The sequence below is a fragment of the Diadema antillarum genome, unplaced genomic scaffold (assembly GCF_040938485.1).
Source record: "Diadema antillarum isolate AM-2024a unplaced genomic scaffold, OU_Dant_1.0 seq00002378_RagTag, whole genome shotgun sequence".
NCBI classification, from domain to species: domain Eukaryota; kingdom Metazoa; phylum Echinodermata; class Echinoidea; order Diadematoida; family Diadematidae; genus Diadema; species Diadema antillarum.
In genome coordinates, this window is record NW_027272992.1 from 144,161 (window position 1) to 165,513 (window position 21,353).

The following is a 21,353-nucleotide window of genomic DNA, read 5'->3' on the forward strand; positions in this document are numbered from 1 at the left end:
AGCCACGCCCCTTTGGAAAAAATTCGTCGACCCCAAAATTGCTCAAAAACATGATTTTGTGTACAAATCCAATGTAAATTGTGTTTTTGCAATTAATTCATACAAAAATAAATATTTCTATTTTCAATGGCTGATAATGATTTATTTTAGCCTGATTATGCTTTGATAAGTTTCTGCGACATATTTTGACGAAAAAACCCGACAAAAACAAAGTAAAAAACAAAAAATACAGAAGAAATTCAATAAACAATAAAATACATAAGAAATAATCATGAAGCCGAATATTTGCTCCAATGTTATTGTTGAGGATATTAAATATGTTCACCAAAAAGTAGAAGTCTTGGAGCTTTATTTTTTTTAATTTATAGGCAAAAAATAATTTTGCATAAATTAGCATAAATTAATATAAAATACATAAATCAAAATTTGAAAAATCTAACTATACAGTCTTGTAGATTACATTGGCCTCTACCTTAGTGCAAATTTTCGCGAGGATCGCGTGATACACGACTGAGATCTGAAGGGAGGCCAAAAAGCCCCCCCCCCCCCCCCCCCCCCGGTTTCAAGTCCCTCAAAAAAACCCGATGGGATTAGGGTTAAGAGTAGATCATCAATATAAGAAGGTAAATTATGAAAATATTTAAAATCTCATATACATCTCGTACTGTTACAGGGATGAAAAAACACCGAATTTTTACTACTTTCGTCCTGTAATAAATAGCTTATATATAAGATGAAAGAATGATTACTTTTGTCTTGTAATAAATCATATACAAGATGAAAGAACGATTACTTTTGTCTTATAATAAATCATAAGATTTGACAAACAGGCAGCGCTCTATTCCCACATTCGCAGCAGAAACCAGTTCACACAACAATGATGCTTTGAATTAGAGCTGCGAATCAGAATGCAATGTCAGATACACTTTCACGTGCAAGTAGTAATAGAAAAGCACGTTCGGACATGCGTCAGCAGAGTACTTTATTTGAAATATCACATATGCCAGCATCAAAAAATAGGACAATTACATGCTCAAATGTGTGATTCATTGAAAATACTTATGAAGCTTTTAAGACCTAATCATTTTTATTTCATTTCAATTGATATATTACAAAAACAGAAACACATTGTGTAGGCCTATATAACTTTGAATCATTCCCCCCAAATTCTAGTGTTTCACATCTTTCAGATAATGCAGCGCCGAGCACGGTTTCACAACGGAGATAAATGTTAGAGATCGTATCGTACAATGTAATACTTTTAGAACCCAAACTTGTTTGCATAGATTACGAAGAGTTGCCACTCCATAACGCCTCCCTGGTATAACAAAACGGCATGATCCGTGATTAAAAGGGGATGTCACACACACATGTAGATAAATGTATATTATCATCCATTCAACACTAGTTAGCTCCTGCATGCTTTGCCGTAAGTACATACCTGCCAACTCCGAGACTTAATAAATCTGAACAAAGAAAAATTATTCAAAAATCTGAACCTTCATATATTTCATATACTTTACTATCACAGATATTTCAAAAAAAGCAAACAAAACCAGAACACACTGAAATTAATGCGTTTTCTTTCAGTGAAAAATCTGAACGTTCAGATTAAAACTGAACAGTTGGGAGGTATGTAAGTAGCAGGCCATACTCAGCATATCTAGCGCAGTGTTTATTCTAATTTGTCATGTACATCAACGTAACTCATTTGGAAGTGTTTGTAGTTCAAGGACTAAGTCCATGTTTAGATTAGCAGAATCATACCTTAACACTCCTTTATATTCATACATACAGGGGCCGGAGAATATAGAATTATCATTACATCCATGTATTGTTGTTATCATTATTTTGGTGTGTGTGTGTGGGGGGGGGGGGGTGTCAAAGATTGTGTTCGTAGTAAGGTATGTAGCAGTCCCTATCAGACCCCCCCCCCCCTCCACACATACCCACACACGTTCCTTGGTGAAGTTATATCTCTGAAGTTATATGTACATGCAGGCCTACTTGCATGAACAAAGAAAAAAACTAGAAATGTCGCTATGACGACTGGTATGCCTCCGCCATAATGCATGATTCTCCCAATCGGTGTATAGTACAATGTTTTCACAATGTGTAATGACAGTTTCACATAACTGGCAAAATATTGAAATGACAGGTTTGTCAGAAATGTCCTGAATGTACATTTTTCCTTGAACTAGGTTTGCTATTTATTGTCTAAGAGTGCAGGTACATGTATTTGGGGAATTGAAGATTTTTACTTGACTTTTGACCGACCCTTTTACAAGTTTACGCATTAAGTAATTTTCAAGGTACGAAGAAAAAGTGTAATTACAGTATAAAATAGATTTTTTTGTTTGCATTTTAGCCTGGCCTTTGACCCTTAACCTTCGACCTTCGACCTTCTGGCAGGAAATTTTCCAGAGAATCTCCATTAGGTAATACATGTATATATTAAGTTTTAAAAATAATCCTACAAGTATTGCATATACGTGTTCTAGTATATGAGAGAAATACTGAAATTTTGAGGAATTGACCTTGCCCTTTGACCCATGACTACTGACCCATGACCCCTAAATTCCCTAGATAATCCCTGCCAGTCAGTACATCCGTATGTACCAAGTTCCATGAAGATACTTTGAACCATTTGCGAAAGAAGTGAAATTGTAACATTTTCACCTGACCTTTGACCTTTGACCTTATGACATGAAACTCTCTCTGGAGAATCTTTACGATGAAACTCTCTTTGGAGAATCTTTACACAGTAGTACATGTCTACACTAAGTTTCAAGAAAAATACCTTTGGGCATTGCATAGATATGGGGGAAATAGCAACATTTTTAGCATTTGACCTTGACCTTTGACCTCTTGCCAATTTCACTAAAAAACTACTAATTTCCCCATCATACATCATCCTTGGACCAAGTTTGGTGAAAGTTGCTTCATCCAGTTTTGAATTATCATGTAAACAGATAAATTTTAGGATTTGACCTTGATCTTTGACCTTTGTCTGATTGCACTCAAAAACTCATCAAGTAATTGCCTCATCATGCATCATCCTCGGACAAAGTTTGGTGAAATTTGCTTGATCCAGTCTTGAGTTATCGCATAAACGGATACAATCTTATGATTTGACCTTGACCTTTGGCCTTTAGCCGATTTCACCCAAAATCTATTCAAGTAATTGCCCCATCATACTTTATACTTGGATCAAGTTTGGTAAAATTCCAGTCAATATTACTCAAGTTATCGCGTAAACGAATGCATACGGACGTACGGACGGACTGACAACCCGAAAACATAATGCCTCTGGCACCACTTCGTGGCAGAGGCATAAAAAAAGAAAGAGTTAGCACCTTCTCCAGTCTAGCCTTTTGTCAAGGCCCTCTCGCTGTAATGGGCGAGCGAAGCGAGCCCAGCCGAGCGCAACCCCACTCAGCTGGGCTCTCTTCACCATACAGCTAGAGGGCCTTGACAAAAGGCTATCTCCAGTCCCGAGGACATGCTAATCATGTTGCTAAACAAACAAGAAACCAGTAATAACATGACTACTTGATTCACTAATAACTGCAAGACACAAATTTGTATTTTTGTTTTTATTGTGAGCATTATATACTAGTAATCTTTACCAAATAATCATTCATGAATAGGGATATTGGGGTACATTAGACATAAATGAACAAAGATATTGAGTACACAGATACCATCAAGATACATGTAAATGGTTTATAACATCTCACAATTCAAAACACCACCACCACCAACAAACAAACAAAACAAAACAAAATAAACAAAAATAGAAATCTATGGCCACTGGTATGTCTCCACCATATCGCACTATCTTGAAAAGGTCTGTTGTACATATTGACAGTAAGTAAAAGATGATAGTTTCACATGATTTTTGTTAAAAAAAAAACAAATACATTTCTACCCACAAAAAAAAAAAATAAATTATATGAAAATTTGATGGCACAACCCCAAATTAGTATCAAACATTCGTGGAACCATTTCATTTGGATGGCTAAATTGTTTAAGACAGCAAGTATTCAGGAATTTGAGGATTTTCACTTGACCTTAACCCTTGCCCTTTGACCGCATGGCCAAAATATTTCTTCAAATGATTACATTGTAACTGGTAATATCCAGTTTTCATGAGAATACATTTAGCCATGTTCAAAATACTTTATTGTAAAAAGAGTGACATTTCAATGATATCATTTAACCTTCGACCCCATGGCCCAAATCTATCCTCACAGAATCATTATGCAGTAATAATGTATTGCCTACTATATATTTCTAGTTACATTAAGTGTAAGCACTGAGTAATTTTCAAGGTTGTGTTGGTGTTTTCAAAATTGTGCAATTTCAGCATTTAATGATGCATTTGAAATGAAATACCAGATTTTTTACTTATTTTTACCAGACCTTTGACCCCATGACCCTAAAATTTTCACGAGAACTATTGTCAGGCAGTACATGCATATACACTACGTTTTATGAAGATAATTTGAGTCATTTCAAAAAAATAAAAAAGAAAGGTGAAAGTTTAGTGTTTTACTTGACCTTTGACCTTTCAACTTTGACCCCCGTGGCCAAAAACTTTTCTTAGAGAATCTTTGCCTGGTAATATATGTATATGCCAAGTTTCATGAAAATACCTCATTGCAGAGATGTGGGGAAAACAATGACATTTTCAGGATATGGCATTGACCTTTGACCTTGAGGGAGTGCACCCAAGAGTTGATAGGCAAAACTTTGTCCACTCATAAATACATATGCCAAGTTTCATTTGGATATCGCAAACAGTTCTTAAGTTATGCTGTCCAATAAAGACAGATGGAAGGATGGATGGACAACCCTAAAACATATGCCTCTGGCAACACTTCATGGCGGAGGCATAAAAATACATTGTATGTTGTTTCTTGGATGGCCTTGCATAAAACTACTCTCCCATGGCATTGGGTAACCACCTACACATTTTACTTGCTAAAAAATGAGTTCCTTGTTCTGGCAAGCATGCAAGTGGGTTTGGAGCACCCCTTTTCTCAATAGCATCAAATCGGTGCATTCGTATCCTTTGGATGGCCGAAATGAAATTAAAATTTGATCACACTATTACAAACAACTATACTGATGACCAAAAGAAAAAAATAAAAATGATTAAAGGGGAAGGCTAGTAACTGATCAGTGGGAATCAGTGGAAATGCTGGGAGATGATTGCTCCAATCCTTATGGGATTCATTGAAGAGTTCATTGTATATCTATTGTTGTGTGAAAGTGATTTGCTTCAGAACGGTCTCATATTCAAGTAATGTGCAGATTAATGTTCCGTCACTGACCAGGGACGCTAACCTGGAAGCATTAAACTGCACATTACTTGAATATGAGACCATTCTGAAGCAAATCATTTTCACACAACAATAGATATACAATAAACTCTTGAATGAATCCCATAAGGATTGGAACAATCATCTCCCAGCATTTCCGCACTGATTCCCACTGATCAGTTACTAGCCTTCCCCTTTAAAATTATCAGTTTGACCAAATGAAAAGCACAAAGCTGACAAATAAAAAGCTTTGAGTACAAGATTGTCGCACGTTTTCTATCACAACATTTGATCTCTGTATGATTATGTACACATGTACATATATGTATATAGAGTGCATGAATTCAAGATTAAATATTGTTGAAAATTAACCCGTTGAGGACGAGTCCCGAGTATACTCGGGCAGGGGTCTATGGGAAATGCGTGTTGTAGCAAAATCAGTCCGTCCTCAACGGGTTAAGAGAAGGCCCCCTTTTGTTAATAAAGTGCAGATACTAGCATACATTGAAAAAAAAAAAAAAAACGCATCCATAGTTAGAAAATCAAACCTCTGACACTTTTAATATCCGAGTTCTGAGCCTTCAAACATTTGACTAGAAAAGACATTATACACAGATTGTCAGCTGAAGGTGTGATACCAGGTACATCACCTTGTAAGAAATTGCTTGGTTGTCACACAGAGTCAATTCTGATTCCAGTGCATCCATATACATGTACTCCTTTCAAACATACTCTTATAATCCTGATTCACTCCACAACCATTCACCAACCACTCTTTGTAAGTCATTACAAAGGTCAAAGTAACACACACGCACACACACAAAAAAGCGCAAACAGCATTACATCACTCACTTCATTGTCCCGAGTTGATTGCTTCTATAAATTAAAGGAGACCTCTGGATGATTTTCAGACTTTTACATTTGAACAACTATAAATTAGTTATACCGAGTACAGAGTTTCAGAATTTATGGTGATTGGTTGTGGAATAAGAATGTTTTCAAAATTTACAACAAATTACAGTGAACAAGGATGATGACATGGCAGCCTCACAACAAGAATGCATGAGATGGGGCTCAAGGAAGCAGAACACAAGTAGATGGCATGCATACATTCTACACAGGTGAACTTGCTGAGCAAGCGGTATTGTAATGGAATTACACTGCTGCATTTCTGAAATATGTGAGGCTCCTATGTCATCAACACTGTTCAGTGTAATTTGCTTACGATTTCTCACAGTATTGTTTCTCTGCTCAAGAATCACAATAAAATTCCACAAATCTATACATGGAGCTGTCGATTTATGTACTACATGATGTGAAATTATGAAAATCGTCAGGAATGCCCCTTCATCAGTTTCACTGAAGGCAATAGTGACGTCTGACATTGAATATGCATCTGTACAAACTTTTCACTTTTTTTTTTAACACATTGGATATTGATTGTACATTGATGCAAATACAATTTAACTGATTTTATTTTTTCAGTGTACATTGTACCATAATAGACATGACAAACTGACATTTTCAATACTGATAAGGAACATGGAACTCATAATCATGACATATTTTTTTTTTAGTCAAAGATAACCAGAGAGCACAAATTAGTCTTTTTGGTTAGACAAATGGCATTGTATTTGCTTTGATCTGAATATATGACATTACATTAATTCAATCTCTTTCAGATTTGTAAGATTTTCTTTACAACTTTAGAAGCAATTGTATATACAAATATACAAACGAGACTAAGACCAAGATGCCCTTCCTGACTGCAATAAGTATAAAAATAGAATCTTCCTTATCATTTATCAAATTTACAGAGACAACATAAGCCGCTACACGAAACTTTCACCTGTTTCTTTATCAGGAGCTGTTTTCAATTACATGACTGATAGTTTCCTTGAATGCAACTGCCTAAGGAATTTTATTCCTTTATCTATTATCTGGCCAGCAACATGACATTTACTGGTGTGTCTCTGCTGCCTGTGAATACAATCAGTAGCTAAATTATTTTCCAAGTTCCCTAAACTAAAACAAATCTGTTCACAATATGTGGACTAGTACCTAGCACCTCACACATTTGCATTTTTATTGCTTGAAGATTAAAACTGCTACTTGGGGTGGGTTTTGTTTTTTCTGTAATTTCAGAAATGCACCGCTTATGCATGCATTCAAAACGGGTAGACACACATCATGTTTTGTCTTACACAGAACCATGCAAAGATGTCTCCTGGAGACACTGTGGCTTCAAATCTGGAACACAAGTCCCCAGGTTTTTTTTTTTTTCCAGCAACTTCAATCTTTATAATCTAACTAGAAGATGAAGATGAAATCAAGAGGCTGTATCCAACATGGCAGTCTGTGCCAATGTGGTGTCCACTCTAAAGCCCCGTTTTAACAGACTTTACTACGCCAACATCGGAGGAACAATGATTTCTCACTATGGGCAATAACCCCAAAGGAGAGATCTAGAGGTACAATGTACCATTTTAACAGACACACACCAAAAACCTTTTCCGGGTAGGTTTCTACAAAGGGGATGTGTTTACTGATGCAACTACCCCGCCCACTGGCCAGCGCCGCATGTCTGTAAACAAAACATATTTTCATCACTGATCTCAACTACATAGAGATCAGTTGTTACAATCCATGCATGTGATCAGCACGCAGTGTGTTAAATATATTCTGTCTGCAATGTTGCACATGCTTGTTGAGTGTATCAAAAGAATGTTACCGCAGTTGCCTTCTAACAGAAGTGCTTTCTTGGTAATGTCAGGGTGATGTCAGGGTGATGTCGTAGTAATTACCTTACATGGCTAAGGTAGAATTTAGAAAACATTACCTTAAGCAATGTCCGAGCAACATTTTGTAGGGACAATTTCTTCCCGCAAGGTAAAAAACAAATTACCTGCATGCCACCCAGATGTTGTCGCTGTAACAAGACTCTGTCAAAATGGGGCTGTAGTCTTCTATTTGCACCAATACACATACATTTTATGCTTTCCTGAGTATACTTATTGCATGGTAGAGTAGACTCTCATTGTATAAAACATTGATTTCCAAACTACGTTGCAAGAACCTGATAATCATCTTTTGTCCTAAATATTTTTTCCAATTCTAAAATTTCAAAATTTTACAATTCAAAATTTCTCTTGTATCATGTTTCTACTGTAATGTTCTTAGAACATATTTTTTAACAGAAGCATATCTTTTTCAACAGAGGTGTTTGTTATAAAATGAGAGTCTACTGTAAAGTACATATAATCCTTATTTGTCAGTTATCTAGTAAATTCTTTTTTTTATTTCCCCTTTTTTTTAAAGCTAAAAAGGATGGCTGCTCTGGTTCAAAATCAAAGCTAATCAACAAGATAACAAGATTGCCACACCCAGTCAAGCATTCCGATGATCTTACTGACTACTGGTCACAGTGGATCATGACCTTGATGGCGCCACCTTCCCCTGTCTTGGCAGTCTCGAAGGCTTTTAACGTCTCGGTGAGCTTGAAGTGGTGGGTAATCAGCGGCTTGACATTCACCTTCCCAGTAGCTACCATGTCCAAGGCAGTTGGATAACTGTGGGAGGTTAGGGTCACGAGAATGTTATCTGTTTCATTACAGTGGAGCGATGCAATGCTTACTAACTTCCATTATACTTATAATGAGCGTCAATCACAGTCTTGTTCAGGGTGCAACTGCTTGCATGAAAGACAGACACAAACATTTACGCAATGAAATGCATGAATACCTGTCTAATTCAGTGTCTACAGATATGCTGGACAATGAAGGTATCAAGATTTGACATTGTGTCTGTGTCTGATATGTTTTTTGCCTTGCTACAAGAAAAACAAACAAAACAGACTACAAATGGATGCATTTGGAGCTATTATCAATCAATTCTACATCATAATACTCCATTTAACTTATCAGTGTTTCACTCCCTTCATGGTGCGTTACAAGAACTGTATGTACTTTCAAGGATAGTTGTAATGCAATTACCATGAAACATTCCTGTTAATTCTATTTGTTTACAACAAACTTTGTAAAAGATTGGATATACGAAAAAGTAGATAGGATGTTATGCTGCAAGTACAAACAAGAAGTATAGACATGCAAAACTTGTAACAGAAATTCAAAATGTCATTGCAAGTGTGGAGACTGATTTGCAGTTTTTCATTCCATTAATGACCGAATGAAATCAAAATACATTTAAGACAGAGAGATTCTACTTACCAATTGACATATCTGAATATTCCCCTGATGTCCACCTCCTTGACCGCTGCAGTGATGATGGGCAGAGTGAGTTCAGCAGGGCCCATTCCAACCAAGACCAGCACGCCACCCGGCTTGGTTGCCTAAACAACACAAAGAGGTTTAATTTATGGCTAAAACATTTTAATACAAATATCTACCTCATACAGTATAACAGCTCCACAGGATACTGTCATGGTGTTTGTCAACAAATTAAACAAACCTGTAGATGTTTTCAAACTCACTTTAGTGCATATTGTATGTATTATGAATTTCACCAATCCCCCCCCCCCCCTAAAAAAAAGAAAAGATTATTACAGTTATAAATCCACCAATCCAAATCAATCAAAAGACAGCTTTGCATCAACTTCAAATTGTCAAAATCTTTTTGTTCAAGATTTTTACATATCACATACACTTATATTTGCTTCAATGTTTGAGCCAGATAACAATGACACAATATCAAACACGTTTAGATAATGTATGTATACCCCTTATATTAATATTTATATATAATACAATTGGTTGAATGCGCAGTTAACACCGCAGTGATAGATTTTCAATCTACAAAAGAAAAGCTATTGATTTCTTACCTTTGACACATTATACAGCATTTTTGTGTTACAGGAGGTGATTTTTCTTTTCCCTTTCTTTTTTTAGTTGATAATTTTACGAATACCAGATGACTCATGGAATTCACAATATAAAAAGCACTCTAAAATACACCACACACATAATACTTTACATGCAAACATCTGCTGAGAATACACATTTTTCCAGTGGTGCCAGTAATCATACTGTTACTTTACTTTTTCAATTGCGTCACTGAAGCTATGATGTACAAGCAGCACCGAGAAAAGTTGCTGATATGAACATCTTAGTAGAGGTATCATTCAAAAGTCTTTGACATTGGCGTTAAAGTTGCTGTATTGACGGTGGAATTTTGGCCCTAGTAATTTCTTCAAAAAAGTAAATACTGTAAAACACGATATTTTTGCGGCCGAAATTTTTGCAAATCGGAGCCGACGGCCTTTTTCGCGGCATGAAATTTTCGGAAGTTGCCTCTAACATTCAATGCGCTTAGTGTAGTCAAGAACTTTCATGTGCATTTTGATTTCGCGAATCTTGGCTCTCGCAAAATTCCCGAAATTAAAATACAGTCTGACCTCTCCTATCCGGCCTCCCTTTATCCGGATCTCTCTATTATCCGGATGCGATCTTGGCGTGATTTTTTCTTTTCAATCTATGGGGGAAGGGGATTTCAAACTCAACAAAATTCCTACACGAACTCATATGAATGACATAATTATTCCCAACATAATCAACATATTACATTTACATCTAATTCTCATCTAAATAATATCATGCATCCACACATTCACTACCCCTAAATCACTGCTGTGCAGTGTACGCTACCTGCAATATGCTACTTGTAGGCCTATCGCAACTGGTGAGACAGGTGCGTGTGTTAAACATTGAGTCTCCAATATCCGGCCAAATTCCTTATCCGGATGAGCGCCGGTCCCGGCATGTCCGGATAAGAGAGGTCGGACTGTGCATGCGAACATTCCTTGTTTTACATTAGCCCATTAAATCCCACATTATTGTAATTGAATGTTGCTGCATGTGAAACCAGAGGGATTCAGAATACACCAAAGGACTGGGCACTACAGTAGTGTGAGCATTACAGTAGTCTGTGTACTGAATGCTGGACAATGACTCCATGGGTACTGCTCTGGGACTGCTGCAAAGTCTTCGGCTTGGGCTGATCAGCATCCCATGCAACTTCAGGGCAATTTCTCAATTCCAAATTTCTTCACACTCACATGAATTCCTGTCTGAACCGCAGGGGGTGCTCCGGTGCACTCGATGGTGATGCTGGGCTCATCCCCCAGGGCAGCATGAATGCGCTTGACCATCTCATGGATGTCTCTTGTGTCCACACGAATGGCGTGGTCAGCACCCAGCTCTGTCGCCACGTCCAGACGATTCTGTTCCAAATCTGCGCATCATTTCGAAAAATCTATCTTCAAATAGCTGACTGAAATACATATGGACCTGATGCAGTAAAATGATTCATTCTGGTTAAGTTAGCCAAGGATATGGACACAAAAGCTGCTTCATGTTGACAATATTTCTTTTATTCCTTCAATATGCAAAAACTATAATTTAGGTTTGTTTCAGGCAAATTTACTACAAGGAAACCATTAATGTCCACTTATCACTGGTGGCGATCAGACACTGACTGAAACAGTGGCATTAACAGATTGATCTTTGGGTTTATTGCCACTTGGTCTATTATCAGATGGTCTACTTCCCAGTTCGTCTAACACCACTATGCTAAACTCACTTGGTCTACTATCAATTTCATCTAATGCCAAGTTTGGCTACTCATCATTTTGTTTAATGACCAGATGGTCTAATAGCTGTTTTGCCTTCTTGGACTTTTCCCCATTTTGTCTAATAAACAGTGGGTATTACACGAAGTGGGCATAGTCCATCTGGAAGTAGACTAACTGGTAATGAGCCTAAGTGGCAACTGGACTAATGGTCATTAGACGAACTGGTTGTAGACAAAACAGGATTAGACCATATGGGTGGGGACTATATGGCTACTAAATGAAGTGGGAGTAGACCAAGTGATAAACCACCAATTTTTGCTGCAATCCATTAAATCATGAAACTGCCTGAAAAAATAGAAATTAGTGATGCGTGATATACAAAACAATGTAGGCACTGACCTGTAATGGCAACAGATGCCGCTCCCATAGCTTTAGCGGTGAGAAGATTTACAAGTCCAATTGGCCCTGCAGATAAAGAAGCAATCGTGTGAAGAAAGACAATGTCACGGCTTGGCACACACCAAAGATATATAAATAAAAGATATTGCAAAGAAAGTCAAAATGAACTATTAAAACACACAGCATGATGTAAGGAAATGTTTCACTTACATTGTAGTTGACACAGATGGTAGAGTTTCTTTTATTCGTCTATAGTCATAACACTTGCATAAACTGGAACTTCAATGAGAATATGAAAATTGTCAAATGATATCTCTACTGACAGCCGAGATCGACACAAATATTGCCTGTTTGTTGGCCTATTTCAGTATATAGAAAACACATGAAAGATAATGTTTATGCTCATTCTGCGCAGTCGTCTAATGGTAAGTGCCTGCGGGGCGGGATGTTGCCCAATGACTTGATGATGTCACAAGTGGCCTACATACGTGTATTTTCACAGCAGCCTAGGCATATACACATGAATAAGCATTATGTACTTTCATATCCATGGTGATAACTCATGTTCCATGTCACCGAATTACATCAAATTCCAGGAGATACTTCACACCTTATTTCCAAACACTCTCAGGTAAATTTCAACCAAATCAGTTTTCAGAAACTGGTGACATTAAGGATAAATTGCATGTTGTTGTTGCTCAAAACAACTCACTCTCGCTCTCCGCCAGCTTTGCGGCATACGCTGCTTGCATAATCTGAAATAAAAAAAAATCGGAATCAGAAATTGATACCTGCTGTCCTTAATGTACTTGAACTATTCACTTTTTGTGAAATGGCTTCAAAATCCATTCTAAAAGTAATGGCGGGAGATGATGATAGCAAGTAAAGTTCCTGTTTTAATTACATGTGACAGAAGTCAGTACATGTACATGTGTACAATGGTGCATGCATTGTCCGGCAGGTCAACCTCCTGGCAGCAGCTAATCAGGCAGCTAACGAAGGGAGCGCACTAGCAAGTTACATTGATGCGAGTACTGTACATCATGTAGCATGCAATGTACAGTCTAGGTGTAGTACAGGGCATGCAGTCAGCGCAATGGGTGTGACAAAAGCATGGAAAAATACAACTCTAACAACTAACAACAATATCAATGCCATGCAAATCAATTCCCGATGTTAGTATGTGTAGGGTCAAGTATGTCTTCATTTCTCTTCATAACATGAAAAGTTTCTTTAAAGGACAAGTTCACCTTCATAGACATGTGGGTTGAGTGAATGCAGCAATATTAGTAGAACACATCAATGAGTGTTAGAGGAAAATCGGACAATCTGTTCAAAAGTTATGAATCTTTTAAGTTTCTGCTCAGTCACGGCTGGATGAGAAGACTACTATAGATTGTGATGTCATATGAGTACAACTATATAAAGAAAGTATAAAGAAAATTCAAAATATTCTCACTTTTCTCTCATAATAAAAGAACACTCGACTTCTCTCTTTCAGAAGTCAGGGGGAATAATATTACCCCTAACATAAGTCATTAACAAGTCGAAGAAATGTGCACTTTATTCAAAAAGTCAAGTTTTGTGAAATTCTGTTTTTATTTTCCTTATATCGTTGTACGCATGTGACATCATACACTGTAGTAGTCTTCTCCTCCAGCAGTGATTGCACAGATATTTTGAAAATTAATAACTTTTGAACGGATTGTCGGATTTTCCCCAAACTTTCACTGATGTGTTCTACTAATATTGTTGCCTTCACTCAATCCACATGTATATGAAGGTGAACTTGTCCTTTAATTCTTTCATCTGAAGAGATGGCTGGATAGCCCACAGTCAGCTGTATTAGCTGGTCTTCCATGGGGTCCAGAAGGAAGTGAGGCGGGACCACTTCACTGGTTTAAGCACCCTACTCTTTGTGATGAATGAATGAAGCGGGACCTTTAGCATGCACGAGTTGTGACTCTTTCATACACGTGACCTCCATTTTACTGCATGTCCTATCCAAGGAAAGTGTTTTGTCTCTTACTAGAGGGCACAGTATTTTTACACACAACACTGCTCATGGATCAGTTAGACTCAAGAATCAAACCCGGGTCCTTTGGATCTGGAGGCAGGTGCTCTACTGACTAAGCCAAATCACCACCCTTATCATGTATCATAACTATCATGCAGGTGTTCCCCCTCTTTTTTTCCTTTCCTCTCCTTTTTTCCTTCAAGCAATTGCTTTCGATCGAGCTACATTGCACAAATACAGTATGTGTAGGGAGTGAGGTGTGCACCTACTGGCATTTGGACCACATGGATGGTTGTCAGAGAGCATAGGCCCATTGTGACATCATTAATATCATGTCAACATTCTTGGAGACAGTGGGTCATTTGATGGTTCACGTTTTGAATCTTATTCATATTTTTTCACTCAAGATCACAATAAGCAGCCAAAAATGGGGATATTATCTGTATACAGTATGAAATTTCCTGTATGAACATATCAAATTTGACAAAGATAAAAATCACTGAAGTTCCAGTTTAAGCTGATCTTTGTGTTTGAATAAAGCATTTACTCAAATGATCCAAGTAAAACATAAATCCTCAAACACAGGACAGTAAGAGAAACCTATACAGACAGGAAAGAAAGTAGGAAATTAATCATATCTAGATGTGTGTCAAATTACCTGCTCCGCAAATGAGGACTCGGCTACCGGCAGTGACTCCAGCCCTTTTGCACGCATGAACGCCCACAGAGAGTGGTTCCAGAAGGGCCCCCTCTTCTAGACTCACATGCTCAGGTAATCTGCAGATATTTGACACAAGTTACAATTATGATTAATAATGTCGCTTCTTATGACGGATTCATCAATTACATTATACATGCTTTCGTTACATATCATGACAGATAACTCTCTGAGAGCACAGACCTGTGCCAAGAAGCTCATTTCCACCCATATTGTAATTTCAAAACAACAACAACAACTCCTGGATCTGGGGGATTAGTCAGAGGTCTGGATCACAACAAAGATTCAATCATCTAATCCTTATGCCATTATCAACTTTTTCTTCAAATTTCATCCAATCAGTTCACAACTTTTTGAGTTATTTTTTAAACAAAATAACACCAGCAAATACATCAGACCTCCTTGGCAGAGGTACAATACATTTTTTAATGGTCCATTTTTACTGTAGATTAATGGAAATGATTGAAGACTGTATTAAAGGAACATGCGTTTCTCTAAACTACTCATGAAAGCATTACATAGACGGTCAAAGTGTACTAAAATCTTGCAGCATTTGCCCACATCATCCTGACACAACAAATTATTGTCGTATACAACTAAACTGCTAGACCAATCCTACCTCGAAGTCATTCTCTTCCTAACAGTTTGGATTGTGGATGAGCTATTCTCATCTTTACAATGTGGGAATGGTTTCATACTGAGATGATGTAATTAAAAGGAAGAATTGCCATTGCAGGGAAGGAGATGTTGTGTTTGACTTTGAATCATACAACGCACTAAAAAATATCTTTTCATCATAAATCGTATGTTGTGGAGAACTGTCAGTTTTCTTAAAAATTGCAAGAACTGCCACGAAGAGTTTTCTAAATTAAAATGGACCTGTACCTCAGTGATTACCTTCACTCACAAATCCTTCTGGAACCCAAACAAAGCAGTAAAGATTTTCTTTAAAATGTCCATAACTGATCACGACTGGATTTCGTAAATTAAGTCAATGGTCTCATGACATTTGCTCCTGCGACAATTTCTCCCATGATATATCTTAACACAAAGCCAAACATGAATTCTACCCACAAACATAATCCTGACCCTAATCCTAATCCTCACATCAAAGTAAACAAAACTTTTCACAACCCTAACCCTAAGTCCCTGGAGAAAATAAGACTGGAGTAATTGTCGCAGGAGCAAATGTCATGTCACCTCAGTCAATGCCTGTAGAAAGTGAGTATCATCTTCACTGACTGAAAATAATATATCATTGACTGGCATACTTGTAGCAAAAGTCTGCAGCGTGGCAGTAATAGCGTCTCAGGGAGCCATCTATGGGGGGCGTGGCGCAGAAGGACATTTCAGGGCACAGGTTGTAGCGACCACCCTTGCAGAACTCACACATGCGGCAAGGCACACCTGGTTCAACAGCAACCCTGTCACCTGTGACGAATATGCAAATGTACAATAATTTTTTTTTTTTTAATAGACATGCAAAAAAAGAAGAAGACAAAAACAAAAAGCCTTAGCTGTTCTACAGAAAGTGAGAACAAGAACTTGTGTAGTTAATTCATTATTATCTCTAAAATCAAGCCATGCAGTAATAGTATGCACACACACAGCTATATTCCCAATCAGAATAGCTCCTTCAGCTTTTTGTAAAAAGGCAAACATATATGGTTATTCTCCTTTGGAAAAATCCTCCGCATACAAAAAGTCCCATGACAAACAAGACCCTGATCGTTAAAGAGGGGTATATTCACTCAACAAGAGCACTCTGTCATGTCAGGGCAGCCTGCTGCCAAGATGTACATAATGGAGAAAAGGGCAAACACAATTTAAGCTTCTTATAACCTTTGAACGTACTCCATTATATTGACCTTTGCATTATTGACTTAATACAGAATTCCCATTTATGTTCATCCTCCCAACTCACAATTTTTCTTTGAGGACAAGCAATCATACATTCACCAGGTTGCTCAAACCATGGCCGTAATACACATGGCGATTCATTGCTACTCAATTAATTTGTGCACCTGTTTCTGTCAAAAGCGTCACAATAAAATTTTAAACACACTTTCCTGCTTTGATCTCATCATCACCAACACCAGCCTAGATAAAAACAAGATGATGCTTTGAGAAATCTGAAAATTGTGTGTGAAGAAGATAATAACTCTCTTAAAGTCAAGAAAAATGCATGTGCAGTTGCAGCATGTATTGGAAAATCATCACTCAAGCAATTTCATTTGCACATACGTAAGAAAGCAAATACTTTGGCAGGTTGATTGTGTTTTGTAATCTAATTTTCCCATTTTTTGCACACTGTTTCAGAGTTAACATTGACAGTATAAGCAGATGGAGCAGGGAGCTTCCACCTCCCTGGATGGAGTGTACATGGTATGTCTTGTATAACCACTGAGCAAAATTACATGTGTGTCCACAACTATACACTTCAGAAATGACCAATTTTGTAATACAAAATTATGTCATGTTTTGAGGTTTGCTGCTCCCCTCATTGGTATTCATTCAAAGGCAGTCGAAAAGGCACCTCCGCCAAATGAGACTGAAATGAGGGAAGCAGTTCTGTCAGTAATGATACACGATTACACAATTGTTACTGCGCAAACATTTCAATGTACTCAGCAAGATGCACATACTCAAGTGGCGGCAGCGATGATGGGATCAAAGAAAGACCTTTGGTCATAGTCCATATTAAATGTGTAGTTGGTCCAAGCTCAAACAAATCCAAGAGCAGACACTCACCAACTTTCAGGGATGTCACCTTTGACCCCACTGCTGAGACAACACCACTTGCTTCGTGACCAAGGATCATTGGAGCCTTGACAATGAAGTCGCCGATGCGGCCATTAGTCCAGTAGTGGACATCAGAACCACAGATTCCCACTGCAGCCATCTGCAGCTGGACCTCTGAGAAGGGTCAAGAGATGAATACACCTAATTACCTGTAAACAGTTTTCATAAATTATTTTGTTGTATCTACAAACATGATAACAAAACAGAAAGGATGAATTTGACATTTCTTTTCACAAGCTTACTAATCAGGTGTTGCCGCTACACAGACATAATTACAATTTGTACATGCACAAAAAAATACCACAATCACATCTACCACATCGAGGACATCCTCAGACTAGAGGCTGTTAATATTTGTCCTTCCAATGGTGATACTCGGGTCATATCACTTTTAAAAGAGCAATAAATACGTAGATCATACTGCATACGCCATACATTTCGCGAGTCTAAATTTTCGCGAATCGCGAATTCCCAATGAGATTTCGCGAGAGGTTAAATTCGCGATTGTGGAGTCTGGTACTGAACAGAGAAATGTACACACGTACGTCACATCCACATCGGGATCAGAGTCAATATTTTCGCATGTCTTTAATTTCGCGAATAGCACCTCTCTCGCGAAATTCGCGAAAATAAAGACCTCGCGAAATATTTGGCGTATACAGTAACCAATCTTTCCCCCCCCCCCCCCCCCCCCCCCCCAGGCACTATCTGAGGAACCAGTTGGAATAATGTCTTCCAATCTCTTGGGTTTTACTGCACTGCTTTTCTTTCAGCTATGCCAACCTGGATGTGGGGGGGGGGGGGGGGGGGGGTGAGAGGGCATTAAAAACTTTGCTTCAAAAGTAAGAAAGTCCTTGTCATTACTTGGTGGTGTTTCCACTTACCATTTTCTTGTGGTTGTGGTGTTGGGGTATCTTCCTGAAAAAAAAAATGAATATAGAACTATATTACACTGACAGACTGTATGAAGAAAGCTTTTACATCTTTACCGCAACGTTGAACGATACTCTGTGGATAGCTATTTAGATATTCCCACGTGGAACTGTAGTTATTTAGATAACTGTTGAATCAACTACCCCAATCTCTCTACAAGCAGCAATTCCTCATCTTAAAAAAAAAATATCTAATAACTCACTTGTTTCATTAATGACACCATTGTAAAGCACACTTGAACTATCTTTACATGGAAAATAAGCTATCACTCTCAATAAATGTACTGTAAAAGTGGATATTTTTGTGCGACTAATTTTTCGCGCTTGGCCGGGCTGGAAGAGTTTCACGTGTTTTTAATTCCGCGGAATCAAGACATCACGCACAGGCACATATGGCAAGCAAAAATATTCGCGTGCTTTTATTTTCGCGTTAGTTTCTGGTTGCGCGCAATGCGCGAAAATTTGAACACCGCGAAAATTTCCACTTTTACAGTATTGTAATTATCATTATTAGACATTCAAAGGGACATCTACAAAGCACTTGGTATCACCAAATGATTCCAGTCAATTTCCATGACTGCTAGACGAACCAGTCCATGATTATCATGAGCACCTAGTCGATTTCAGTCCATTTTTTAAATCTATGTTTACTTTTATTGCCATGATGCATCCTCCATGTAGACCTAATTTTGTGTTACTTATGAGTCTATCTGTCATTGTATGTCGATTAATATGATTGCGATGTCCATTCACAAAACACCTCAAACACATTGAATTTAAAGATTAGATCATTTCAGTGAGTTCTAAGCATCATCAATTTTTCATTTTGTAACTCGAAAGACACATCTTCATCATTGCACCAACTCAACCAAGAGTAAAATTTTATGGTCCAGAACAGTACAAACTAACGATTAGACTCAACATTACTTAGCAATTTAACTTCATCACTGTATGACAATACAATTTAACGACCTACTGGCTATGAGGCTACAGACTTATTAAGACTATATCAGTCTATCAGTAAACCTACACTGTCTGTATCATAATCATGCATCCTAGGCTCTGAGACCAGTTTAGGAATCAAATTTCTCCCAAAGAATTTAAGGTGAATCTCATTTTTACTTTGGTCCTCTTTCACACTTCTATGGAAACATTAATAGCTAGAGAATACTGTAGCTCCATTACTATGCTATAGAGTAGTATACCTAGTCATTGGGTGTCCGGACAGGTTGTGGGACCGGACGCGTACTGTAACGTGTGTCTGGTTTGACAATGACACGCCTACATAAACAGTCGTTTGTCAGTGAGGAGCTGCGCGTAAATGCGTATTCAAAGTAGAATAAGCAAGTCAGTACGCGAGAGTCTTAAGTGTCCGGACACCCAACCCCCCATCCTACAAAGCAAAGAAGCAATGCATGGTCCCCGTGTTTTAGTCAAATGCATACGTGGGCGCATGGCGCAAGTTTTCTATAGAGACCTACGCTATCGACTCCTCTTAAGCACTTACGCTTTGGCCCACTTCCCCTGAGTCCGAAGAAGTCCGATTCACTGTAGTCAGTGGTCTGATCACAGTTCGGCTCATGATTCGGCTGAGGGGGATGACAGCTCTAGCAAACTTCTTTTGTGATGTCATATTAAACAAGCATATATGTACGCACCCTGGCATTATTACAGACTGCGCGATGTGCAGAGAAGACAACGAAGGCAACGTTACTTAGCAACACCTACGCACTTTACTCTTGCTGACAGCTCAACTTCGGTAATCTTCGTATCAATGCTAACGGTGACCAACAGTATCATCAACAGCGCCCTCTACACTACCGGGACTATTCACCTTTAACATCACTTCCTAACAACTGTAGAGTAGGGCCTAATTTGCCTAAATTTGAATGGCTGCTAATTCACGAATTTCAAGTCCAAAGAGTCCAAGTGCACGTAAATTTTAATGGGTAATGCCACTAAATAATACTAACCCGTTTACACATGTGTACCAACTACCAGGGCAGTGACCACCATGTAACAAAGAGTAAGCGACTCACTGTCACACTGACAATCAGTGACATGCTACTATGAGTAGTACTGAGACTGAGTATTATAAACTGGCATCGTAACTTTCTGCAGTCCAACGTCAGAAATAGATTTATAATGCATTCGACATAACATTCGTAATGTCAAACAAGCACTGCCATTGAACTCGGGAGCTACGGAAATCCTGTGACGCGCGGACGCTGTGTCTGTGATCCCGGCCGATGCAAACAAAATGACAGTCAAAACTTCTTACCAAGACAAGATTTCCCTGCGATTGCAAAACAGCTGACAAATTTCCACTTCCAGGCGTTGGAGCCATACTGATTTTTATCGACAAGTTTCAGATTATTTCGCAGGATTTCGACAACAGTTAGACAGAGACTCCGCGTACAAAACACTAGCCTTCGCGAAGCAAGATAGAAGCCATTTGACTCGACAAACTCCAGAGATAAGTGTGCAGTGTAGGTAGTATACGGGACTGGTGTAGTTACCGTGGCCGCCGTCTGGCGAGAGGCCCGCGACTCGCGCCGCGAGTGCGTCGTTA

General features: G+C 38.3%; 1 protein-coding gene across 1 annotated transcript; it reads right to left on the minus strand.

Annotated features, from left to right (window-relative positions):
• Positions 1-5,549: 5,549 nt before the first annotated feature.
• Positions 5,550-21,315, minus strand: LOC139714678 (sorbitol dehydrogenase-like). The gene is made up of 9 exons (XM_071626354.1): positions 21,063-21,315; positions 18,734-18,767; positions 17,799-17,963; positions 16,319-16,478; positions 14,988-15,106; positions 12,313-12,378; positions 11,398-11,573; positions 9,554-9,675; positions 5,550-8,896 (listed from the first exon to the last, which is right to left on the minus strand). The coding sequence occupies exons 1-9, from the start codon at positions 21,126-21,128 to the stop codon at positions 8,740-8,742; spliced, it is 1,065 nt and encodes a 354-aa protein (XP_071482455.1). The 5' UTR covers positions 21,129-21,315; the 3' UTR covers positions 5,550-8,739.
• Between the last annotated feature and the right edge of the window lie 38 nt (positions 21,316-21,353).

What these genes read in the sequence shown, in the direction of transcription:
- LOC139714678 (XM_071626354.1), bottom strand. Translation starts at nt 21,128, where the DNA reads ATGGCTCCAACGCCTGGAAGTGGAAATTTGTCAGCTGTTTTGCAATCG. An exon ending in GGTGACATCCCTGAAAGTTG is followed by an intron (nt 16,479 to 17,798) that starts GTGAGTGTCTGC and finishes TATTCGTCACAG; the next exon opens with GTGACAGGGTTGCTGTTGAA. An exon ending in AGTCCTCATTTGCGGAGCAG is followed by an intron (nt 12,379 to 14,987) that starts GTAATTTGACAC and finishes CTTTATCTGCAG; the next exon opens with GGCCAATTGGACTTGTAAAT.